At 42.4% G+C, this 27108-nt stretch overlaps 1 protein-coding gene and 1 long non-coding RNA gene across 12 annotated transcripts in view; one reads left to right on the forward strand and one right to left on the reverse strand.

Moving 5' to 3' along the window:
- The window catches only part of LOC138763672 (cytosolic phospholipase A2-like), a 139958-nt gene that overhangs the window by 60978 nt on the left and 51872 nt on the right, over positions 1-27108 (reverse strand). For all 3 annotated transcript variants that reach the window (XM_069938214.1, XM_069938213.1, XM_069938212.1), the window contains exons 3-5: positions 26178-26326; positions 20469-20585; positions 5286-5323 (exon numbers count right to left, since the gene is read on the reverse strand). In XM_069938214.1, the coding sequence (XP_069794315.1) occupies positions 5286-5323; positions 20469-20585; positions 26178-26326 (304 nt within the window). The remainder of the gene's footprint in view (positions 1-5285; positions 5324-20468; positions 20586-26177; positions 26327-27108) is intronic.
- Positions 21093-27108, forward strand: part of LOC138763676 (uncharacterized) — a 62163-nt gene continuing 56147 nt past the window's right edge. For 4 of the 9 annotated variants that reach the window (XR_011357719.1, XR_011357712.1, XR_011357718.1 and 1 more), the window contains exons 1-2: positions 21163-21326; positions 25823-25983. This is a non-coding gene — a long non-coding RNA (uncharacterized lncRNA). Of the gene's footprint in view, positions 21327-25822; positions 26027-27108 lie in introns of those variants that run through there. The other 5 variants (XR_011357715.1, XR_011357714.1, XR_011357716.1 and 2 more) reach the window with 3 other exon arrangements.

Genomic DNA, 27108 nt, shown 5'->3' on the forward strand with positions numbered 1-27108 from the left:
TACCATGGCCCTGGTGAATCATGAGAGGCAAGGGGTGGGAGGGGTATGGGGTGATCAATGGAGGTCTCTGGAGTCCTTGATGGCACCAGGTCCCTAATGGAGACAATGTCTTCATGCCCATCGTGGTAGACTGTGTAGGGCCTTGATGACTGTGTTAGCTGTCATGTCGGGGCAGGGGATGCTGAATGGAAAATGCGAATACTCATCAATGACATTGCGGTCCGAGGACGGGAGGGGTCCTTTGAAGTCAACACTCAGGCATTCAAAGGGGTGGGTGGCCTTTATGAGCTGAGCTCTGTCTGGCCAGTAGGTGTAGTTTGTACTCTGCGCAGACCTGGCAGTTTATAGTTATTGATCTGATCTCTTTGATGGAGTACAGCAGGATGTGGGCTTTGACGAAGTGGAAGAAACTAGTGACTCCAGGGTGACAGATCATTGTGAAGAGCTTGTAATCGGTCAATCTGCACCGGCACAGGTTCCATGGGTTAGGACATCTGAGAGCTCATTGAATTTCTCGAGCTGGTAAAAGTTATCATAATTGTAAGTGGAAAGTTCAATTCTCCACCTTAGTATCTTGTTCTTCTTGATTTTACCCCACTGCTGATTATTGAACATGAACGCAACTGCGCATTGGTCAGTTAGCAGGGTAAATCATTTCCCGGCCATATAGTGCCGCAGAGCCTCAACAATGGCACGGGGCTCCTTCTTGACTGAGGAGAGTTGAATTTCAAGGCCTTGGAGGGTCTGGGAAAAGAAAGCGATGGGTCTGCTCTGGTTAAAGGTGGCAGACGAGCGAAGTCTGATGCATTGCTCTCCACCTGGAATGGGATGGATTGATCCACAGGATGCATCATGGCTTTGGCCGTGTCTGCCTTGATACGGCTGAAGGCTACAAAGCCACTGGTAATAAGGGAAAGAAGTGGATTTAACGAGGGGGCGGATCTTGTCTGCATAGTTAGGGACCCACTGGGCATAGTAAGAGAAAATTCCCAGGCATCTTTTCAGGGCCTTATGGCTGTGGGGGAGGTGAAGTTCCAGGATTGAGCGCATGCGGTCAAGGTCAGGACCAATGACTCCATTCTCAACGACACAGCCAAGGATGGCAAGGAGGGTTGCGTGAAATACGCACTTGGCCTTATTGTACATGAGTTAAAGGAGGTTGGCGGCTTGGAGGAATTATGAGGTTTGCCATCATGGTCCTGTAGGTCATGACCACTGATGGTGACGTTGCTGAAGTATGGGAATATAGCCTGCAGCTGGTTCCGGTCTACCACGTGGTCCATCTCCCGTTGGAAGACTGAGACCCCATTGGTAATGCCGAAAGGGACTCTCAGGAAATGATAGAGGTGGTCGTGTGCCTCAAACCTAGTATATTGGCGGTCCTCTGGGTGGATGGAGAGCTGATGATTTGCTGATTTTAGGTCGATGGTAGAGAAGATTTGTGTGATTTGGTTCATCATATCGATATACGGGGAAGGGGGTACACGTCCAGTTATGTGTACCTATTAATGGTCTGACTATAGTTGATGACCATCCTGCTTTTCTCCTCATTCCTCACTACCATCAGTTATTCGCTCCAAGGACTGGTGCTGGACTGAATGATCCCCTCGTTGAGGAGTCGCTACACTTCTGCCCTAATGAAGGCCCTGTCCCCAGTACTGTACTGCCTACCTTCGGTGGCCACGAATTTACAGTTGGGGTGAGGTTGGCAAACAGTGTTGGAGTGGTGATTTTTAGGGTGGAGAGTCCATAGTCGTGTGCTATGGCCATCAGATTGATAGCTGTTTGTGGTGGGGGAGGGTGCTGAAGGGTCGGTGGAGCAAGGGAGTAGTGCTGCACCATTTCAGGGTGGACGAAGCTCTCTGTGCTCCCACCATCGAACAAGCATCTTGTCACATGGCCATTTACCTGAATGTCCATCATCAATCTGGTGAGTTGATGGGGACTGCCCTGGTCGAGTGTGATGGAAGCCAATGTCAGATTGCTGCTTGTCGCTGCGTCAGAGAGTTCGAGTGTTGATTTGGGAGATGGTGGCATTCAAGATGGTGGCCTGCGCGCTGTGCTGCTGGAGCTCAAAGATGGCACCAAAATGGCAGACCCCACAACTCTCACATCCTGCTGGGTCTCAGAGATGGGGCCCAAGATGGCACCCCTCATGACTCGCATGTGGCATTGCTAGTTCCCGGAGATGTTGGCGTCCAATGTGGCAGCCCCTATGGTCCACATGCAGTGCTGCTAGGGAGGGGTGGTTTTAGCATAGTGAACTTTCTTCCTGCAGCTGGAGCAAACCGCATCTTTCGCTGGGCAGCATTTCCTTGGGTGCTTACCCAAGTCGCAGAAGTAGTACTTTAGGTGCTCACAAAGTTCAGAGCCCGTGGTTGGGTCACTGATGGGACATGGGGGTAGCAGAGTTAGGCATTCACGGCAGACGGCTGCTGTGGTTGGATCATTGGCAGAATGTGACGGTGGCGGCGTGTCACAAGTTGGCAGCGTCCGGGGCAACCACGAGGCAGCCGCATTGTCAGTTTAGTAGGCCTTCATGTTCTGAAGATCCACCTCCAGTGTGCCTGCCAAATTGACCGCCCTCCACAGACTGAGCTCACCTTGCTCTAGTAGCCTCTGGTGGATGTAATTGCACCTGATACCTGCGACATAGGCATCCCTAATCAGATCCTCCACGTACTCCCTGGTTGTCACGGCCTTGCATTCACAGGCCCATCTAAGGGATTGCAGGATTGGAGGTACTTGGCATTCGACTCCCCAGGTCACTGCTTGCAGGTCACTTGGAGGTGTCTGGCATAGACCTCGTTGACTTTTCTCAGGTGCTATCCTTTCAATATGTCCATTGGCTCCGGACACGATGCAGCATCCCTGATCATTAAGTACACCATGGGCCTGACTTGAGAATGCACTACCTGTAATTTGCTGTTCTCTGACCAAACAATGGCTGATGATGCCTGCAGGAATGCTTTGAAACAGCGCAACCAGAGTTCAAAGTTGGTAGATGCTTCAGACGATTGAGAGACAATTTCCAGTTTCTCTGGCTTCAGGATCTGCAACAGTCAAGACTATTGCAAATAAAATTGATGCACCATCAATGACTTAAAAGACTAAAGTTGAGCAAAACTGATAGGGTTTTATTCGCAATAGAAAGAACGCACATCCCTGCTGGCTGACTGCCTCAAACTGAGGTGTTTTTCCTCCAATTTACGGGTGGACTCAGTGTGGCACTGCATGAGAGCAGGGACAGACGTGTCAGCAAGGAAATGGGATGGGGAATTGAAATGGGTGGCTACTGTGATAGACTGAGCCAAGGTGCTCATCGAAGCACTCTGTGCCAGTCTCAATGATGTAGAAGAGACCACAATGGGAGCACTGGATGCAGTAGATGCCCTCAACTCCCATATTATCCAGATACCTATCAACTTGTGTTTTGAATGGACAGATATTGGAGTTGACCACCTCAATGCAGTTGTATCTGTATTTTTGGTATAAAAGCCACAACTACTTGTAACCCAGTGGAAAAGCCTGAGAACAGTTTCATTGCAATGCATGTAAATAAACCACTTGCATCTTGCGATTTTTGACACTGATATTTGAGTTATTTGACATTATTTGCTTCATCCAACAGGTGGAAGAGATTCCCATAAGTACAAGACTGCCCTGCGTAATGAACAACCAACTCATGGACACTCCGTTCATACAATTATATATTTGGGAGACCAGTGGGATGAATGGTATTTCCACCAGCCTTCTCTACATCTCCTTCCCCAACCCCAACAATCAGGGCCATGGTTGAGCCAGGCAGTGCTGAGAGCTCCATGCAGAAAAACCATGTCAAAATCTCAGGACTTCCTATGTTTCTTTGATTACCTTTAGACCCTTACCTTACTTGCATGGAATCAATCTCTCCTGTCAATTCATTTTTTTTGCTCCTGTCCCTGTTCCCAGAGAGAGATGAACTTTCTTTTCTGGCTAAGTACAACTCCCTGTCTCTGTTGAACAGCAATTTCTTTTCCCACCCACAATCCTCAGCAATGAGATTTTTAATTATTGATTATCCAAACAGAGGCACGCAGCCTCCACTGACCTCCGTCTCTTCACCATCTCGGCACACAATTAGCATCCATTTATGGGCCCTTTGAACCCTTGATCAGCAATCGCAGCTTCTCCCCTTCACCCCAACTGTTGTGGCCACTTATCTTTTCACTTGTGTCCTCAGGTCCTGACTCACAGGCCACTGCATCTTTTTAAAGTCTAGAAATGTGAAATGCCTTTGGATCTTGTTGACATCTGAAGATCTTCAGCACTACCCAGTATTACAACAGGTCAAAGGTCCAATACATTTCTCTGTTTCTACACTATTCCAATAACATTCTTCAATGTCTAGGACTATGATTTAACATTTTGAAACAACCTTTTTTATTCTTTAAAAAAATCAACTATTTCTATTTCTACTTGGAGCATCTTGTCTTATTCTCTTTTCTCACATGTCTGTTCTCCAGACACAAACTCTGTAGCTTTTCTTTGCCACCTAATGCTCTTTTCTCCACTTAGTCACTTCTTCCATTTCCCATTCTCGTTCCCCTCCCATATTTTATTTTTCCCTCATCTTTTCCCATCTCCTTATTGCCTTTCCTCTATGCAACAGTTTTCTCATCATTTCCTATTCCTTAGATATGGGAAACCTATAAATAGGGACTGGATGTCTGACTAATGAAGACTGTAGCATGCTGGTTATGCTATCTTCATCTTTTGTCCAACTTCAGTGTCCCAAATTTGGTCACAACTTCCTTTCCACGTGTAACAGGACCGGAGATCAACTTGCAAGGTGTTCCATTTTCTCAGATTCCTACCCAAAGCAGAAATGTAGCTCACAAATCTCATTCTAAATATGGGCTTTCAGCACACAAGCCTACAAATGTCAGCTGGCAACCACATATGGTAAGAGGGTAAACATGTGAGATTAAGATCAATTAAAAATTCAAGTTTATTGGGCATTACAATATTTTTTCTTCACTGAAAACTCTTATGAATCAGTACTTCCACAGAGTTTCTTCAACATTGTGCTATAACTTTGGCAACAACCCAAAAAAAAAACAAAATTACATCTGCATCATTTCCCCAGGACTACCACTCTTCCGTTAATGCTAATAACAGGAGACGACAGAACCACTTTGCTGAACCCCATGAGATTCAAGGTGTTGGCAAAGATCCAACACCAATATCACCAGCTTCCAAATTCAATCCTGTTTGTAAATTCCATCTTTTATCAGATTACTTACCAAACTTCCATCGCCATCTCCAGATATACTGTCGTCACCTGGAAAAAATTACAGTAATGATTATTATAGAGCTTGGCACAGCATTAACAATAATTTGTCAGCAATCTTGGGAAATGGCTGGAACTGGCATTATGCAATTAATAAAACTGTAATTGCTACAAAATATTCTCCCTTTCACTCTCAAAAGTTCTGATCATAAATCTTGGCAGATTATTTTGCTCCAGAATACTTCAGCACCAGGCTCAATTGTGTTAGTAGTCAGCAATCACACAAATATATGTTGTTAAGGGATAAGTGACAGTAGGGATAGTAACTAATTTTGGGTAGCTATATGACTGTCGAAGCCAATTGGCATCCCCTCCCTCCCCCCAACTACTGCACAGTTTAAAAGGTGCAGATTCAGCAGAGAGGGAACTCATGCCCAAAACCTTCAATCTTTCTTTTTATCATCAAATGGAGTTGTGACACCTGATGTGGCTTAAAATGCAGGATGCCCTGATAATATAGAAGGCTTTACCATGAAGAATCTTCCTGGGTTTCTGAAGGTTCTCACAGGAAAGACTACTTCTTATGTTTAGAGAGAGAGAGAGAGAGAGAGAGAGAGAGAGAGAGAGAGAGAGAGAGAGAGAGAGAGAAGATTGTCACTGATAAAGAAATAAAAATGGCGGCGCTGCTGGAACTCCTGCAAAGGCAGCAGACGTGGCGAGATTGGGGAGTGGAGACACAATGCTTTTCTGCAGGGTTCTAATGGGTGGCATGGTTGGCGTAGTGGTTAGTGCAATGTCTTTACAGCGCCAGCAATCGGTTCCGGGATTCGAATCCTGTGCTATCTGTAAGGAATTTGTACGTTCTCCCTGTGTCCATATAGGTTTTCCCCAAGGGCTCTGGTTTCCTCCTGTACAGAGCCATCAGTAAATATTTAAATTTAATTTTAAAAAATTAAATTTAAATTTAGGCATACAGTACAGGAACAGGCCATTTTGGCCCATGAATCCATGCCACTCAATTTCACCTGATTGACCTACACCCCTCGTACATTTTGAAGGGTGGGAGGAAACCAGAGTCCTCGGGGAAAACGCAAGCAGACATGGGAAGAATGTACAAACTCCTTACGGACAGTGTGCGATTAGAACCCTGGTCCCAATTGCTGGGACTGTGAAGGTGTGGGGCTAATCGCTACGCCAACCATGCTGTCTGATAAATGGACTCCCAGGAATTGAATCTATTAACACTCTCCAGCACCATCACGTTAATGAAGACGTATATGATCTCTCACCCTCCAATCCCTAAACCTCACAATATAACACCTGAGGAATAATCCCTCCCCTCCTCCAACCACTGCCTGAATTTTGACATTCCTGATGAAGGGCTCAGGAAAAATTGACTGCTTTTTACTTTCCATGGATGTTGCATGACTGGCTGATTTTCTCCAGCATAAACATATTTTGAATATTGCACTAGATCCAACTCCAGATTTTCTTGTTTAACTCTTGAAGTAAGAAAATCAGTTTGGAATCAGATATCCAAGTAATGGCTATGCATTTCCTGTCTACTGCTAAAACAAGTTTAATACATTTCAATTGATATTTCGACAGCCTCATTTTAGGTCTTACATCTGCTAATATCCCCAATAAAAACAATTCTGACACCTGAGGGTATCGAATTACTGTAATTTTTTTTCCAGGAGATTCCCCAAATCTTCCCAGAAGGATCTCATCTTTGGGCATGACCAGGACGAATGCAAAAAGGTCCCTTATCTTGACTTACTTTCAATAACTATTATTACCTTCCTTTATCTGAGTTTTGGCTCAAGCCATTAAAATGTTTTTCCTTGGGTGCCTATTGCAAGTTTTACTCTAGCCCTTAATGTCACACTTGACAAAATGCTACCTTAATATTAAGGGCAGTTGCTCTCACCTCACGACTAGTATTCAGCTTTTCAGACCAAGACTGGTTCAAGATTTCTACCCAAATGGTCTCAGCAAATCCTACAGATTATTGCTCAAGACAGTATTGTTGATGAAGCCTTCCTCAACTCAGGGAATAATCAATTATGGGCTGATTGGGCCTTAATTAGTTAGATTTTATTTGTCTTGCTTTTTGAGAATGACATATCATCTCATTTCTTTAACCTTGTGGTGCTTCCATTATTCATGCTGGCAAATTCATTTGCAAATGCAGATGAAAAGATATATCCAGCAAAATGGGTCAAGTGATAGTGAATTTAGCTTCAAAGAATGAAAGGAAAAAGAAAAATCAGAAAAATAAACAGAATTCCATAATTTTAAATGCTAGGGAAGATAGTAGTCAAGTCCCTTTCCATTTTAATAAACTGCTCTGAATGTCCTGAATTCTTTGAGTAAAGCATTTTGCCAAAATGAAATTCAAACTGGCACTGCTGCTCACTGAACAATTTTCTCCATTTATTTAATTTGTATTCCATCCTCTTCAGGCTTCGTTATGCACATTTCCCTTTCCAGTCTGAACCACATTTTTACCTATCGCCGGACCCGATACTTATCTCCTATCCTGGGACTGTGACCCACAAACATCAAACAGTCCCAGCATTGCTTGGTTGATCATTTATTCTAACCTTTGCTCTCATTCGTCTCTTTCTATTTACACCTCCTCCAGGCAGATCAACTATGATTAACAAGCATTCACCATGCTTTCTTGGATGGCACCAACAAAACGTGCCTTTGGATTTCCCCCAGTCCTCACCTCATTCACAATTTTTCATCTTTCCCCTTCTTTGGAGCTTAAAGCACACAGATTTTAATCCTCACTTTTCCTATTCCAACAAAATGTCACCATTCAGCAACACAGCTGCATTACTTTCTCATAAATGTTGCCTGACCTACCGAGTGTCTCCAGTATACTTTTTTTCAGATTTCCAGTACTGATGGGTTTATTTTGCTTTTCTTTCAGCTGTGACAGATTATAGATATAATTTTGGGAGATAAATTGGGCAGGTTTTTTAGTGTAGGTCACATACAAACACTTTAAAACAGACCTTATTTAAAATACTGGAGCTCTGCTCATGCTCGACAGGTCTGCGCCAAAAGCCTTTACAAAAGCTTTAGAGAGTGCCCAAGAGACTTCACTAAAGGATTGTTGTTTACAAAAAGGCAACAGATGAAAGAACTTGTCAGAGCCGCAGTCTGGAATGGAACTTGCTGTTCTAAGAGGGTCATGTGGTTTTGTATGTAGAGAGAATAAAATGGGCTTTCTGTGTGTGTGTGAGAGAGAGAGAGAGAGAGAGAGAGAGAGAGAGAGAGAGAGAGAGAGAGAGAGAGAGAGAGAGAGAGAGCGCAGCTGGGACTGGAACAGTACAAGTTGGCAAGCTTGTGGAAAACCCCATTTGGAAGGAGGATTGTGAGTGCTTAGTTCAGCCTGGTCAAAGCCCTTGTGGTTCATGCAAGAGGAGATGACTGGCTGTCTAATGTTTCACTTGGAATAAATGAAACAAAAAGAAACTCTGTGGTGACCTGAAACAAAGAGGTTATCATCTGGAGAATCCTGATGGGGCAAGTTTCTTTAGCAAGATACTGAAGTGGCTGGTTACAAGGAATCAGTTGTGGGTGTCCAGTGAACAACAGATCTCTCTCTGAAAACCGACAAGAACCTTCCTGAGTGGTAACCATTTCAAGCACCAAACCCTGGTGAACTTCATAAATGTTAAATTCTGTGCATAGTTTAAGAATTGCCTGCAACCAATGAACATGGAAGAATGTGAAGTGAGGTTGGACTGTGAATCAAAGAACTTTTCTGAACTTTCTTACAAATTACATACACGTGCACTTAGAATGAGAAGGGGTTAAGTTAGGCTAGTTAAGTTAATAATATAAGTTAAAGTGTGATTCTGTTTTCATGTTTAAAGATAATTAAAAGCAACTTTTATTTAAGTGACCATTTGTCTGGGTGAATATCTATTGCTGCTGGGTTTTGGGGTTCTCTGGGCTCATAACGCAGGTTTTATTCACCCTGTTTGCTCTGAAATTGTACTACTTAAAATCAATCTCCTTTGTCCTCATTGAGGACTCTCTTCGGGCATCGTGGGGAGCAAGCTGACAAAATAGCAGAGATATTTGCATCATTGTTAACCACAGATGAGCTAACAGAAAGTATGCACCTTTATTGAAGAAGGGAAACAAGGACAAGCCAGGGAACCATGGGCCAGTGAATCTAACACCAGTGGTGAGAAAGCTATTGGAGGGAATTCTGGAGAATCGGATTTGGAATCAGCATTTGGAAAGGCGGGGGGTGTGGCAAGATGGCGTAGAGGAAGACGTGTGGTTCCACCTTCCCCCAGTTAGGCTTTCAAATACCCGATTTTAAAACTTGTAAAAAGTGGTTAAAAATAGTATTTATAGATTTTGGAATAGTGGAGGATTGAAATGGTGGCAAACGTGAAAAAGTCAAAAGCTCAATTGCAAAAGAAATTACCTTACAAAAGTGTTGAAGAGTTGAGGCCTACCTACCAAATTGAAGCCAAGGAGTCGTCGACTGGAGCCCCCAAGCCTCAGAGGATTCCTGCTCGGTTAAGTACCACGCCGGTGCCAATCGCGCATTTGTAAGATGGCGCTGGTTCAGCAATGAGCTCGGCCGGTTCTGACTCACGCAACCGTGAGATCGGGCGCGCGGGTGGATTGGCTGAGCGAGGACAGACCCACAAGCCCGCAACACTGCCTGGTGGTCTGGGGAGCGCAGTGTAATGTCAGAAGATGCACCTGTTCGGTCGATGACTCTGCCGGGCATACGCAGTGCATCGCGGGTCCGTAAATTATTGGACAAGGTGTGGGCTGTGGGGGAGCCTTAATGACGGCAGGCTGATGAGGTTGGCGGGCTGTCATTGGGTGTCCAAATCCGCAGCTGCACCAGAAGAGGACTTACTGCGTTTGAGGAGGAAGAGAGCTCAATTTTATTGGAACTTACACAGAAATAAATGGGGACTGAGACTAGAGAAGGTAGGCCTCAAAGGGAGGTGATGGAACCTGGACTGGATTCTGTGTTTACAATCTTGGAAGGGATTGCTCATCAAATGGAAAATATGTCCATGCAGATGTCTACTCAGATGACTCAAAGATTTATGGAAGTGAAAACCAAAATGAATACTATGTGTGAAGAAATGACTTTTATGAAGCAAGATATTACTGTAGTTAAAAGTGATGTTAGTAGATGTATAAAATCAGTGGACATTGAACAAGATAATTTAAAAAAGATTGAAGAAGCTCTTTTTGAATGTAAGAATCAAGTGGAGTGTAATAGAGAAAAAATGGAAAAAGTGGAGGATTCTTTCGTGGATTGGGGGTTTTAGAAGAAAAAATTATTGAAGAAGATTGATTCATTAGAAAATCGAAGTCGAAGAAATAATGTGAAAATAGTAAGTCTTCCAGAAGATATAGAAGGTTCTGATCCGGTAAAGTTTTTTAAGAAATGGATTCCTGAGGCCTTGGGCAAGGAATTCTTTCCAGATGGTCTGGAGTTAGATTGGGCACACAGAGCATTAAGGAAGAAACCATTTCCAGGCCAACCACCATGAGCAGTTCCGATTTGCTGTTTGAAATATCAGAATAGAGAAATTATATTGCAAATGGCAGTGCAGAAGGCGCGGCAAAGTCAGGCTCCAATGATGGTTCAAAATATCAGGTGATTTTTTTAAATGCAGATTTGAGCTAAGAAATGATTAGAAGGCACCGAGAATTTAATTCAGCTATTGGGGCGAAAGGGATATAAATTTGCCTTTCGTTTTGTTGAGATATATGGTTTCTTTGAAAGGACTAGGGTTGGATAAATTTCAAAACGCATTTGTACATCGAGTGCTTTCTGTAGCATGAAAATGCGTAGCTAGTACTTGGAAAGATAATGTGGAGATTAACATAACACACTGGGATAATGAATTGAGAACTTGTATTATGGAAAAAATGACATGTAATTTGCAAGATTATTCATTTTTTGTTAAAATGTGGTCTCCTTATTTGGAGTATATGAATTTAGAAATACTTTGAAATATTCTCTATATTCACTGTATTACTTCTATATTTGGCTCCCCTCAAGGGAGCTAGCTGAAGGGGTGGGAAGGTGGTTGGGATTTTTTTTTTATATATATAAAAATTTGTTCTTCACTTTTCTTTGTTATTTTTAATTGCATTTTGATTAAAGTTTTTAAATAAATTTTTCAAAAAAAAAAGCATTTGGAAAGGCAAGGTCTGATTAGAGGTAGTCAGCATGGGAATTGTTTCTCTCAAGGTGATTTGTGTTTTCAGGAGAGTCACCAAGAGGATTGATGAAGGTGTTGTTCCTCTAATTTGTGGGTAAGTGCAAGAGTACAACACATTAGTGAGACCACATTTGGTATATTGTGCAGAGTTCTGGTTGGCCATTTTAAAGATGTCATTAAGTTCGAAACAGTAGAAGAAAGGATTTGTGAGAATTTTACCAAACCTGGAAGGCTTGAGTTAGAAGGTGGAATGGCCTCATGAATATCATAAGGGGAAGAGATATCATAAATAATTAACATCTATTTCCCAAGGAAGGGGGAATCTAACATGAGAGAGCAGATAAAAGGTTTAAAAATTACGTGTGTCATAATTTTGGCACAGATGGCAGTGGGTATGTGGAACAATTTGCCAGAAGAAGTGGTAGAGATATTTAAATCTTTTTCACACAAAAGGTGGGAGAAAGAATGCAATGTTCAAATTATATTTCAACAGATACAAGGATAAAAAGAGTTAGAGGGATATGGTACAAATGAGGCAAATGAAAATAGCTTAGGTGGACAACTTAGTTAGCATGGACCAGTTGAGTCAAAGGACCTATTTCCACGTGGGAATGGGTGGTGGACAGTCAGAGGGGAGTGGGGCAGCAGGAACAGTGCAGGGACCAATGACAGGCTGCCAGGAGAGTATCCTGACAGCTCGCCACGTGCCCCCACATTAATCCCAACACCCTGCTCCCCTCTGACTGCTCACCACCAGCCCCCAACAATAGATGGCGGTGATGCTAGTAAGCCACACAGCAACGATGATCACTGTCTTCGTTACTCAACATTATCACCCTAATTTCAACTTCCCCTACAAGATCCGGGTGATAATTTTGAGCTACTTTTTTGGAAAAAAAAGTGGGTCTTACATGCCATCAAATACAGTATATGGTCAACAGCAGTTTATCCCTGATTTATAGCAAAGGCATTGAATCTGAAAGAAAGTGGTATGGTAGGTTATATTTCTGGATTTGTAGCTGGAATCCTGGACTGTTAATCAAGTGCACAGTGCTGTCAAAACAGTGAATGGACATTTAAACACCGCAGGAACTATTAGCAGAAAACCCACCGGCCAGATAAAGAAGACCCGACCACGTGGACACAGAGGGAGGGGCTACAGGTCAAGCTGAGACAATGAGCCCTGAGGGTTCCACTCCCTACCATCCTCCTGGTCAAGGTACAATCCTTGGAGAACAAATTTGATGAACTCCAAGCCAGATTTCAATATTAGAGAGTCATCAGGGAGTGCTGCGTGATGTGCTTTACAGACATGGTGCTGCAGCCCAATGCTTCACCCTCCATTGCGCTGACCAAACACCATCTGGAAAAATTAGGAGAGTTGGTGTTTGTGTCAGTATCAATTCATTGTGGTGCACAGACATGATGCTCCGCTGACCTGGAACATCTGTCGATCAAGTGTCGTCCATTCTACCTGCCGAGGAAGTTCACCACCATCATCCTGCTCGCAGTGTACATTCTGCCTCAGGAGGGACTGAGCACTGTGATTAAGAGCCTTGAGACGGCACATCCTGATGCCTTCCCGATTATCGTGGGGGACTTCAATCAAGCCAACCTGAAGAAGACTCTGACAAACTACCACCAACACATCACGTGGAGACCAGGGGAACCAACACACTCCACCACTGCTACACCACCATGAAGAAGGCATACTGAGCCATACCATTACTGAACTTCAGCAACATCTGATCACCTGACTGTACTCCTACTCCTAGCATACAAGCAGAGAATGAAGACCACATCACCAGTGGTGCAGATGACAAAAGTATGGTCGAGGGAGGCAAAGGAGTGTCTACAGGACTGCTTTAAATCGGTGGACTGGAACATATTCAAGAACTCATCTAAAGACTTGGAATGAATATGCAACCAGTGTCACCAACTTTATCAAGACCTGTGTGGACAAGTGTGTACCCACGTGCACATACCGGATGTTCCCCAACCAGAAGCCCTGGATGAATCAGACAATTCACAACATGCTGAGAGCGAGAAGAAGGGCGTTTAAGGCTGGATATCAGGATTTTTACAAAAAGTCCAGATACGACCTGAGGAAGGCCATCTCTGAGGCAAAATGGCAATTCTGGAGGAAGCTAGCGACAGAGATAGATACACGCCAGCTACAACAGGGAGTGCAGGCCATTGAAGCCTACAAAGCGAGGACGAATAATATAGGCGGCTGAGATGCTTCATTATTCGAAGAGCTGAACAACTTCTTTCTCAACTTTGAGAAGAACCAAATAGTGCCTACTAGAATCCCTGAAAAAGCTGAGGACCCTATGATATCTGTCTCTGAGGGCGATGTCCAAACATCATTCAAGATTTAAGATTCAATTTATTATCGTAGTAATAAAACAGTGTCATTTTACATAAAATTTCTTTTTGCCTGCTATAAGGCAGACAGATTCGCCACCGGCAGGAATTTCCTAAGCACCTCTTAGTCTTAGTCAGACTTACAGTCAGAGAGAAAGAGAAGCAAATGAGAACCCCCCGAAGTTACTGAGTATCTGTAGATTCACCTCACGTGCTTCTGCAGCCACACAAAGTCCAGTCCAAACCATTTGTACCCTGAACTCTAGATATGGTCAGGAATCTTCAGTGTCCTCCATCCCAGTTCTGACTCCTGGTACCCCTCCAGCAAGTTCAAGCCGTCTCCAGCAGTCTTTCGACAGCAGTCTCCAGCAGCCGGCAGCTTCCACAAGTTCCTTGCCTTGTGGTTCCAGCAGCCCACTGAATGCACTGGTCCCTTAGCCGCAGATCCCCTTCACTTGTCCTCCGCCATGGTCACCGATCTCACAGGTAATTTCCTCCGCTTCTTCTTAGATGGTGCATGATCTTCCTATTGTATGGAGCCCTGATCCTGTCCTCCACTTCCCTGAAGTCTGAAGCCTCTTATGGCTGTTGCCAATTAATAGGCGCCGCCATCTTGAGCGTAGACCCATGGCCGCAGGGTTTCAACTAAAACCACTGTCTGCTTCCTCAACGGGCCGTTCAAAGATCGTTAGGAACCAATGGCAGTCGACTGGGTGGCTAAACCCTATGGGAGCACTGCATCTCTGCTCCCTTGCTCAAGAAGGTGAACCCTCGCAAGGCATCAGGCCCTGACAATGTACCTGGCAAAGTATTGAAAATCTGCGCCAACCAATTAGCCTGAGTGTTCACAGACATTTTCAACCTCTCATTGCTGCAGTCAGAGGTTCCCATCTGATTCAAAAGAGCATCAATCATCCCAGCACCCAAGAAGAGTAGTGTGAGCTGCCTCAATGACTACCGCCCAGTGCACTAACTTCTACTGTGATGAAATGCTTTAAGAGGCTGGTCATGGCCAACATTAACATGTACCTAAGCAAAGATCTGGACCTGCTGCAATTAGCCTATCGTCACAATCGCTCCACAGCTGATGCAATATCGCTAGCTCTCCACTCAGCTGAGCATCACCTCGAAAACAGCTCTTCATCAACTACAACATGGCCTTCAATACCATTATTCCCTCAGTGCTGGTTAAAAAGCTACAAACTCTAGGCCTCTGTACCCCACTCTACAACTGGATCCTTGACTTTCTCATCAGAACATCAGAAGGCCACAGTCAGTATGAATTGGAAATGTCTCCTACTCACTGATTATCAACACAGGCACACCCCAAGGATACATGCTTAGCCCACTGCTCTACTCATTATACACCATGACTATGTGGCCAGGCACAATTCCAATGCCATCTACAAGTTTGTTGATGACACCACAGTTGTCAGCAGAATCACAAATGGCAATGAGAAAGCGTACAGGAGGGAGATAGATCAGCTCGTTGAAAGGTGTAACAACCACAATCTTGCGCTCAGTGTTATCAAAACCAAGGAGATGATTGTGCACTTCAAGAGGAGGTCAGGGGAGCACAACCCAGTCCTCATCAAAGGCTCATTAGTGGAGAAAGTCAAGAACTTCAAATTCCTGGATGTCAACATCTGAGAATTTGTCCTGGAGCCTCCATGTCAATGCAATCACAAAGAAGGCTCGCAAGCAGCTATACTTTGTGTGGTGTCTGAAAAGATTCGGTATGTCACCAAAGACTCTCATAAACTTCTACAGATGTACTGCGGAGAGCATTCTGACTGGTTGCATCAATGTCTGGTATGGAGGCACCAAATCTCAGGATAAGAATAAACTCAGGTTAACCTGCCCTGTGACATCAAAGGCACCAAACTTCACTCCATTGAGGACATCTACATGAGGAGGTGTCTAAAAAAGTGACTTCTATCCTCAAAGACCCTCACTACCCAGGCCACGTCCTCTTAACTCTGCTACCATCTGGTAAAAGGTACAGGAGCTTAAAGATGAGCACTCAGCGGAATAGGGACAGCTTCGTTCCCCCCCGCTATTAGATTCCTGAATAATCAATTAACAAAGACACTGCCTTAATTCTCGTGCATTATTTTTTTTTAGTAATATAACTATAACTACCATATAACTGTTTACGGCATGGAAACAGGCCATGTCGGCCCTTCAAGTCCACGCCGGTTCACTTGAACAACTCCACTAGCTTCCCCCTCCTGCTCTCTGCCCATAACCCTCCAACCCCTCACATTCATGTACACAACCAACCTTCTCTTAAATGACAGAAGGGACCTTGCCGCAACTATCTCGGTTCTTGGCATGCGATTACGGAAGCTGAGTGGAGCCAAATTATTGAGCTGGAAGAGGGGTGGGAAGTTAAGTAGGAACTTATAGGCAAAATCCACATCCAGTGGCCTTGACCTTACAGAATTTGTTCTGAAATTGCAAGCTGGCAAAAGAGACCATTGTGAGATAAACAAGAAAGTCTGCAGCCTCTGTGATAGTAGTATACACAAAAATACTGGAGAAACTCAGAAAATCACTCAGCGTTCTTTAGGAAGCAAGGTTAAAGGTACATAGTCATCTTTTCGGACCGGAGCTCTTCATCAAGATAGAGCAAAAAGCAGGCAGGCGCCTGAATTAAATGGTGGGGGAAGAGGCAAGGGGATGTCATGTTGATAATAGGTGGGAGAGCACAGGAAAAAGTTGGGATATGATGGGGAGGGGAAGGGGGGATAGCTCTACAAGATAGGAGGGAATGGGGTGAAGAACTGGAGGAAAGGACTGCTAACATTTCAATTCCACAACCCACTCTAGCACCCTCTCTGTCCATGGCCTCGTGCACTGCCAAACCACCACCTTTCGGGGCACCGCACAGTCCTTCCAAGTGAAGCAACACTTCACTCGTGAAACTGCAGGGGTTATCTATTGCATCTGGCGCTCCTCTTGTGTCCTTCTCTACACCACATTGATGAGACTGGATGCAGACTGGGAGACTGTTTTGTGCTGCACCTTCGGTCTGTCTGCAGCAATGTCAGGGATCTCCCAGTCGCCAACCATTTCAATTCCGAATCCCATTTACATGTTGACGTGTCTATGGCTTCATGCACTACCAAACGAAGGCCACCCATAAATTGGAGGAGCAACAACTAATATTCTGTTTGGGCACTCTCTAACTGATTTCTCCAGTTTCCATGAGGCCACTTCCCTGTCTCCCTCTCTTCCTCATCCCTCTGCCTCCTTTTTCCAGTTCTGATGCACCATCAATTAACTCCAAAAGACTGGAAGTTATATAAAACTGATAGGCTTTTATTCACAAGAGAATGGACTGTCCTGAGCTGGGGAGGAGTCTGAGGGAGGAGCCACTGGTACAGTCAGCCAATGGGTGTGCACAGACAGTTAAATATACAAACAGTGGTTCGCCACAAGCTCTCCATCACCTTCAGGATTATGTTATTAATTTTAGACAAATTCTAAAAGGATGGTGAGGGACACCAATAAAAATGAGAAAATGAAAGGAAATGGCATTGAATAAAATAAGGACATGACAGATGGAGAGTGAAGACAGTTTAATCTCACCATGAACAATGTTATGATTTTCCAAACCTTCCAATTTCAGTTACATATAAGCCATGTGTCACTGAGTAGCATAATAAAGTCTTGTATTGATGCCCATCATACACTGACAACCCCTAAATTGAATTCCACAGTGTTGCACTGGTAACTCATGAGATAGCTTTTTTGCATCATAATTAGCTGGGGGAACTGGCATTAGTGGGGAGGTATGAGAAATGTCAGGAAGATTCTGTAGCTAGGAAAATGACTAACCTGTGATTTTCAACTCGGAACTACAAAATACTCTTAAAAAAAAAAATCAAGTTGATCTTTTACCTTTCCTGCTTGGGTTTGCATGCAATTTTAGAAACAGTGAACACTACCTCTTTCCCAGCTCAAATTTTAATCAATCACAAAAGGACACTCCTTTTGGAGGGCTGCATGCATTGTAACTATTTGGCTATTTTTTTTTCTCTTTGGTAGTTGTGATGCAAATGGGTACCATAGCAGCAAGCAACACTGAACCTCTTTGTGTAAGATAGCTATAATATGAATGTTTGCACTATAATGCTGTCACAAAAAACTGAATTTCATAACTAGTTCATGACAATAAATTCTGATTCAGATTCTGAAGTGACATGGTCAGATCCTACCATAGTAACTGAGCAATTAAAATCTGATTCCTTATAGAAAGCCAGTTTTGGTTACATAATTTGAAATAAATATATTGTCAAAAAAATTCATATTATTCACTAATGTCCTTCAGTGAGGAAATCTACCATCCTTACTTTGTCAGATTTGCATGCAAGTCCTGACTACGAATGTTCAAAGTTCAAATGTATTATCAGAGTACATTCATGAACCTCACATAAATCTCTGAGATTATTTTTCAACGTGGTTGAATTTTAACTGCTTCCTTTATTTAGCAGCAGTTAATGATGGATATCAAATTGCAAGTAAAGTCCACATCCCTTCAACAAAAAAATATATATAACTATAACTACCATATAACTGTTTACGGCATGGAAACAGGCCATGTCGGCCCTTCAAGTCCACGCCGGTTCACTTGAACAACTCCACTAGCTTCCCCCTCCTGCTCTCCGCCCATAACCCTCCAACCCCTCACATCCATGTACACAACCAACCTTCTCTCAAATGACAGAAGGGACCTTGCCGCAACTATCTCGGTTCTTGGCATGCGATTACGGAAGCTGAGTGGAGCCAAATTATTGAGCTGGAAGAGGGGTGGAAAGTTAAGTAGGAACTTATAGGCAAAATCCACATCCAGTGGCCTTGACCTTACAGAATTTGTTCTGAAATTGCAAGCTGGCAAAAGAGACCATTGTGAGATAAACAAGAAAGTCTGCAGCCTCTGTGATAGTAGTATACACAAAAATACTGGAGAAACTCAGAAAATCACTCAGCGTTCATAGCTTCTTTTGCCTCCAATGTCTCATAACAACCCTACATATCACACTGTAATTTGCTGTTTAGCAGTCCCCAAGATAGCACACTGCACAGCCACTGTCGAGAAATGGACATTTATATTCCAACTTGGCTTTTGAAAATACCATGGGCATTAGTACAGTTCTGCCAAGCTAATGGTGACTGGCAACATTGATGGCCCAGCCAATTGAGTGCTTTTTTTTCAGTTTTTGAATATTTGTTGCCAAATAAAGCTCTTTCATGAGACTTTAAGTCAATTGATGGTAGAACTGATGTTAAACATCCATATATTAGCAAAATACTCCACCATAAATTACATTGGAAAACAGAATTCCATTGCCTCCTTTGGTTAAGGTTATGTAAATCTATCATTTTCAAATAATGTTCACCTGTGTGAAATAAAGTGTTTTTTCTCTCCTGATTGAGCAGCAACAACAATGACATTTATATAGTGCCTTTAAACATCACAAAATGTCTCAACAAAGTAGACATGCCATCTTTTGTAAATGGAGGTTTTAAAACAGTGCTAATATCCCTCATTTAGACAATATATTTTATCAGTATTTGTCAAAACATATCCATTTCAGGGAAATTATACATACATGTACATACATGACATCATATACAACTCTGAGATTCATTTTTTCCTGTGGGCACAGCAGAATTACCACTCATTGGTACTGCAAAAAATAAACTGTACACAACATAAACATGTAAACAAACAACTGTATACAGATAACAAATGTCGTACAGCATCCATGGAAGTAAAGGGTAGCCAATGTTTTGGGTCTGGGCCCTTTGTCAAGAACTTTTTAAAAATCTCAACCCCATCATTTTTTCTCTTCTACCCTCTCACCTGTTTCCACCTATTACCTCTCACCTGTTTCCACCTATTACCTCTTACCTGTTAGTCTGTGCTCTTCCCACTTCTCCTTCCTCCCTACCCCCCCCCCCCCCCCCCCACCAACACACACTTTATTCTGGTGTCTGCCTTTTTAAAAAATCTTATTCTGGATGAAAGATCCAGGCCAGAAATGTTGGTTAGCCATTACTTCCTATGGATGCTGGATGCTGCGTGACCTGCTAAGTTTCTCCAGCACATTTGTGTGTTCCACTAGAAACTTTGTCCTAGAATTTTTGGATTTATCTATCTTATAGCTCACATTTTAACCACCAACTAAAAAAAAAAGCAAGTGATGAAGAGTTAACCTGATAAATTAATCTATTGTGGAAATGTGAAAAATAAATGAACCAATTAAAGCATTCAAGATCTTTCAAAGAATCAATATAATTACTTTACTTAATTGGATTTAAACTAAAAGAAATTTATGAAGCAAAGAATAATGGGGAAAATCACATGGAGGTTTAAGAATTTAAGAAGGAGTGTAAGAATTGTGAACCATTTGGTGGGGAAGGACATTAGAGACAGAGTTTAAAGATTAAAGGTGTATTTCTGAAGGAATTAAGCGAGTTGTGATATGAAGAAAATATGGTTATCAAGGTTCATCCAAAATTATGAGAGGAATTTATATAGCATAATATTTGTACAATTTTACATTTTATTTCAAAAATACACTTACATTATTGAACACAAATGAATATTCCTTCTTCCTTCCAACTTTGATATTTTCTCCAATATTATAAGATGTAGTGCCCAAGGTTTCATCCATGACGTAATTTGCATCCATTAAAGTAATCTGAAAAAGTATATATTAAATCTTTCAAGCTCAAATATCCACAGTGGTACATGTAAGCAAAAGATTAAAGTAACATCCCAATTTTCTGGCTTGTTACAACTGAATTTTTTTCAAGCATAAATATCTTCAGGACAATGGGAAGCAGAGGAGTTTGAACAGTGGTAGGTAGCAACATTTAGGATATCAAGAAATTACTCCATTTCAATTTATATTTCAAAATGAGGATCAAAACACCAGAGGCTTCAGATAAGAAATGCACAATTTCATTCACGAGGATGACCTCAAACTTAGAAACCACATGATGACTGAAACTAGATTTAAGTGCTGCCTTTAGTTTGCCAAATAGTGGAATAGAAAGGAGCTTGTTGCAATTTCAGTTGGAATTAGAATATGTGAGGAAGGGAACAATGATCTTAAAGCATCCTCATGCCAAATAATTGATAACAACAGTTTGTAAAGATGATATTCATTGAAACAGGAACAGCTGTTTGGGATTAAGCATTTTTGCACCAGTGGCTGGCCGTACATGCGCTGTAATGAGATACAGCATAACAGCATTGACCTCAGGGGTCACAATATGATAACAAAGACTTGTCATGGTAACACTGCACAAAACATGGTGTCAGAAGTGAAAGCTGAGCAAAAGAGTGGATAGATGCCATGTTTTGAAAGTGTTATTGGGACAGCTGTGCTCAGGAGGAGGACATGAGGAACAATTGCTCAGTGGCAGGACAGAGTTTGGTAAGATTAAAATTGTGTATTTTGATGACAAAAGTGACCTGCTAAGGCCTGGCTACGCACCAGTGGATGAGTAGGGTTAGCATAAAGAGTAATTAGCCACTAAAACCTTTTTTACCCATGTGTGCTCGCACTTGCAAGCGCAGGAGGTGGGTCGATTTCTTTTGTCAGAAAAGTACACTAGTGCTGTACTTTTTGATAGATAGTTACAGATTACTGTCGAGTAAGGAGTACTGATTGATAAGCTATGACATCTGCACACTTTCCAGTAACAACATCCATGGAAATGAAAGGGGATTTGAGAGGAAACTGGAAATTTTTCCAGACCCAGTATGAGAATTGTGAAATAGCAAGAGTTAGACAAGAAGCCATATGACATTAGAGTAGCTACTTTGTTATCTCTCATGGGAAAAGAGTGCTACAGAGTTTACACTACACTAGACAGAGCAAGTGAAGAACAAAGGAAAAATGCAGAAATACTCAAGAAATTGAAGGAACATTTTGAACCTGCTACGAATGTCACATATGAGCAGTAGGCATTCAACACTTGTGACCAGCATGGAAATGAAACCATAGATCAATATGAGACAGTGCTGAGGAAACTGGCTGAGTTTTGCGAGTTTGGAATGCTGAAAGAAGATTTAATGAGAGACAGGATTGTGCTAGGCACAAAAGATCCAGCTGTGAAGGCCCACTTGTTGAGGGATGATAAGCTTACATCGCAGAAAGCCATCAACATGTGCAGCCGTGCAGAAGTCACGAAATAGCAACGTAAGAGAATAGAGGGCTCAGTGAGCAAGGCAGAGATCGTTCATGCAGTGAATAATTATGAAAACAGAAGAAGACCATTAAGTATAGAGGGAGACAGCAGAGCAAAGCCACCTCATCGCAGAAAGGAGACAAAAGACAGAGGTCAGAATGTAAATACTGACACCCATCATCAGAAGAAGAGCATGGGGTCAACAGTGTGCAAAATGTAAAAAAAAACAATCATTTTGCAAGAAAGTGTCTGTTAAGAAGTCACAAGCAGTGAAGTTCATGGTTAAGAGCAAACCAACGATGACAGTGGTGAATCGTTATACACTGTGGAGCTTGTGAGTGGTGTAAACACACAAGGCCAGAAATGGATTGTCCAAGCAAATGTGACAGCAGACAAATATCATTATCAACCAATAAAGTGTCAGTTAACACTGGAGCCACTTGCAGTGTCATGAATTTTGCAGACTTGTGTGAGGTGATGCAAAATGGAGATTCAGACTTGTAAACATCCAAGGTCCAGCTGAGGCCATTTGGTGGAAAGTTGATACAATCTAGAGAGCAACAGGATTTGTACATATGTTGCAATGGCACACAATGCAAGGTGAGATTCCAGGTGGTGGATTCTGGTTACCCTACTTTGGTATCTGCACAAGCAAGTGAGCATCTTGGACTAGTCACATGCAATGTATCACAACAGGTCAATGTAGCAGACACGTAGAAATGTCCACTCACTAGAGATGAAATGCTACGAGATTACAAGGATGTATTCATTGGACTTGGGTATTTCCCTGGTGAATACCATTTGGGGGTTGATGAGATTGCCAAGCCTGTTCAGCACCTACCTTGAAAAATGCCAGAAGCTCTCAAGACCAGCCTGAAAGAGAAAAATCAAAGAGCTAGAGGACAAAGGGGTGACACAGAAGGTCACTACTCCTACTGAATGGATCAGTACTATGGTTGCTGTGAGGAAACCTGAAAAGCTTAGATACCCTAAGATCCTACAGACATAAATTAGGCACTTATAAGTCTCACTATCCAGTGTCAACTATAGAAGAAATTCTTCCCCAGATCACCAAAGCCAAGGTGTTAACGATCCTTGATGCTAAGGATGGATACTGGCAGATAAAGTTGGACAAGAGCAATAGCTATTTGATTACTTTTTCGATACCACACTACAGATGGCTGCAAATGACATTTGGCATCTCCACTGCGCCTGGGATGCATCATCAGAGACAGCATGAAGTAGTCCTGGACTTACCAGGTGTTGAGGCTATAGTTGATGATCTCTTAGTGTATGGATGTGGAGTTATACTGGATTAAGTCATTGTTGATCATATCAAGAACCTCATTGGACTGCTAGAGAGAGCACGTCAGATGAATCTGAAGCTGAACAAGAACAAGACGCAACTCAGGAAGACTGGAGTGAAGTACATAGGCCATGTACTTATTGCTGAAGGACTTTGTCCAGATCCTGAGAAGGTCTGAGCTGTACTAGAGATGGAACGACCTTCAGATGTCAAGGCCGTTCAGTGCTTCATAGGTTTTGTGAACTATCTTGTGAAGTTCTTGTCCAACCTGTCATCAGAGTGTGAACCAATGAGAAAGCTGACAGAGAAGGGCATGAAATGGTTTTGGGGCACAAAACAAGAGTCAGCCTACAACCACATCAAGCACCTGGTCACCAATATACAATGATGTACATGATGAAGTGACACTACAGTGAAACAGGCCTTGGAGCAACTCTTCTGCAATGCTCTCAACCAGTTGCATTTGCATCAAGGGCATTAACAGGCACAGAGAGAAACTATGCCCAGATGGAAAACGAATGTCTGGTAATCATTTTTGCGTGTGAACATTTCAACCAGTACTTGTTTGGAAAAGAGATCACTGTGGAAACAGACCACAAACTGCTCCAAACCATCTTCATGAAACCTCTACTAGCAGCACCCAAATGCCTGCAAAGGAAGTTGATATAGTTACAGAAGTACAACCTGGATGTGAAGTACAAACAAGGAAAGCTCATGTAGATAGCAGACATGTTATCGAGGTCAGCTCTACCACTGAAGAAAGCAGAAGATGGCACAGATTATGAGATCTTCACCATAAGGCAGCACAGCAAAATGATGAGAAAAATCAATGCTCAAGCTGACTGATGAGACGTCAGCAAATGAAAGGAATGACTGAAAGATGAAACTCTACAAGTACTCAAAGATGTGGTGATGAAAGATTGGGCAGATACAGTCAACAACACACCAGTTGCCATACGTGAGTATTGGGCGTACAGGGATGAGATTACAACCCATGATGGCATACTCTACAAGGGTATGAGAGTCATAGTCCCTAAACAGATGAGAATAGAGATGGTGCAATGTGTCCATACAAGTCACCAGGGAATCAAGTCTGAGGAAAGCTTGAGATGTCATATCCTGGCCCAACATGAGTCAAGAGATGAGAGATAACATCAGGCAGTGCAATGCTTGTAATGAGTTTCAAGCCCAGCAAGCAAAGGAACCGCTCCAGACTCATGCAATCCCAGATAGACTGTGGATGAAAGTAGGAACAGAATGGAAAAGACAATTTGATCACAGTTGATTACTACTCAGACTTCTGGGAAGTAGATGAGATGGAGTCAACTACAAGTGCAGACGTGATTGTATCTCTCAAATCACATTTCAGCCATTATAGTATCCCAGATGAATTAGTGAGTGATAACAGATGACATTTCACCAGTGATGAGTTTCAGTGCTTCATGAATGAGTGGGAAATACAACACACATCGTCCCCTCATCATCTACAATCCAACAGCAAGGCAGAGTCAGCTGTGAAGATTGCTAAATTAATCATGAAGAAATGTGCTCAGTCAGGAGCAGATGTGGATAAGGCAATCCTCGAATGGAGAAATATTCCTACTGAAGGAATGCACAGCTGTCCAGTGCAGAGATTAATGTCATGCCAAACATAGACAACGTTACCAACAGCAAAACATCTCCTGAAGCCACAAGTTGTGAAGGGAGTGCAGAGGAAGAAGGGAGAGAAAAATAGAAAGATAAAATCACAGTACGACAGGTCAGCAAAGTAAGTCCGAGAACTGAAAGTGGGAGAAGCTGTCAGAGTACAGGTCTTCAAAGCTCATGGTAAAGGACATCCTACATGGCACCTTGGGGTGTGTATGAAAAAAAAGTGTCACCTCAGTCGTATTTGGTAAAGTCAACGGGCAAAAATATCGCTGAAATCGACAGCACATCAGATCGATATATGAAGCAGCCCCAAAGGACCTAGACAGATCAGATAGCCATGTTGATAGAGATGTGCATACACAGGCAACTCCAACAACATCAGGTCAACATCGGCAACTCCAGCAACAATGCCTACAACTGCCACCAGAGTCAATATGCACATCGTCATTGCAGCTCAACATGTGATCAGCAACCACATCAACAGGAGCAACATGTTCAACGGCAGCGACAACCACAGGATGCAGGAAGGGACCAGCGAGCATCAACACCACCACAACCAGTTACAACACACATAAGAACCATCAAACCACCAGCACAATACAAGGATTTTATAAAATACTGAGAATTGACATCTTTCAATGGAAATTCACTGTAAGACACTGAACTTATAAAAGAACAAGAATAACATCTAAACATTGAAATTATTAGTTTTTTATGGACTCTGGAGATTTAAAGACTGTTGAAAAAATAATGATAATACATGTTTATGTTTCTTATCTTGAGGTATAACTGGAAAAGATGCAAGCCAATTAGCAAATCGGTTTTGGGTTTGAAAGAAAAAAAATGAAGAGGAGGATGCTGGGATACAGTTTCTTGCACCAGTGGCTTGCCAGATGTACTCTGCAATGAGATGCAGAATACCACTGTTGACCTCAGGGGTCAAGGTATGATAATAAAGGTTTGTCATGGTTATACCACACGAAACAACAGCAAAACTAAAGTACTCTTCCAAGATCTCTTAAGGGTCCACAATACCTTCAATTAAACTACAGTCTTCCTTTATTAAATTTATCAATAACAATAGACATATAATTGAAGTGAACATCTATATCTTATTATCAGAAAGAGGATATTCTACCTCCATAATATTCTTCTCATTTGGATCAAGAAGAAATTCAAATGTTTCATTCCACTCAGGGTTGACAACATTGTTGAGATGCCTGCTCCGTTTTCGCCCCTCTGGTGCCGTGGGGATGAAGAGTTCCACATAAGGATCAGGAGTGTCAACTGAATAGATAGAACAGAAAATATGTCAGTCTGCAAAGCAATTTACCCCTGAACCCAAGTTCTTTAATTTTAATATGTAACGAGCCCCAAGCTAAACTATAAATTTAAACATTTTCAATAACATACAATTTATACTCTTCAATTTTTTTGTCTAAATATTTAGCTTCAGCATAAGAAATCTCGATGCTAAGAGACATGCTTTCTTGGAAATTGCATGCAGTTTGTGCTGCATGTGCAAAGTGCCCAGACAGTAAATTGACTATCGTCTTCCACAAATGCTGGACTGAAATGCAGGATTGTCACTGTGAACCAAAAGCATCTGTCCATTACACTGGTCAACAAAGATTTTGTTTCCTGAACCCTTTGGGGTGTATTTTATGGAGTTTGGCCTGCTGATCACAAAATTCCCCTTAAAGCTTTCCTGACATGTTTTTTTTCTTAGATAAAACCCATTTTTATGATTTCCTGCAATATTTTAAATCTACTTCAAGCATACAAAACCATGAGATGCAACATGCATTTTCTGCATTCACCTTTGGACTTTTTCCCTGCTAATCTTAGTGCTGTCAGTGACGGGTATGGTGAAAGGTTTCACCAGGACATTATACATCAGGGCAATTGGAATCCACCAATGTTAGTCGACTATTATTGGGAACTGACACAAGAGGCATCAGATGCTGAGTACAAATGAAAATCAGCAGCAAAACATTTTTAGGTCAGTTAAACTAACGCAGTGTGTCAGCAGCGTTATACGGTTTAACATGCTAAATTCAATAAAAGTT

The sequence above is a fragment of the Narcine bancroftii genome, chromosome 5 (genome assembly GCF_036971445.1).
Source record: "Narcine bancroftii isolate sNarBan1 chromosome 5, sNarBan1.hap1, whole genome shotgun sequence".
NCBI lineage: Eukaryota > Metazoa > Chordata > Chondrichthyes > Torpediniformes > Narcinidae > Narcine > Narcine bancroftii.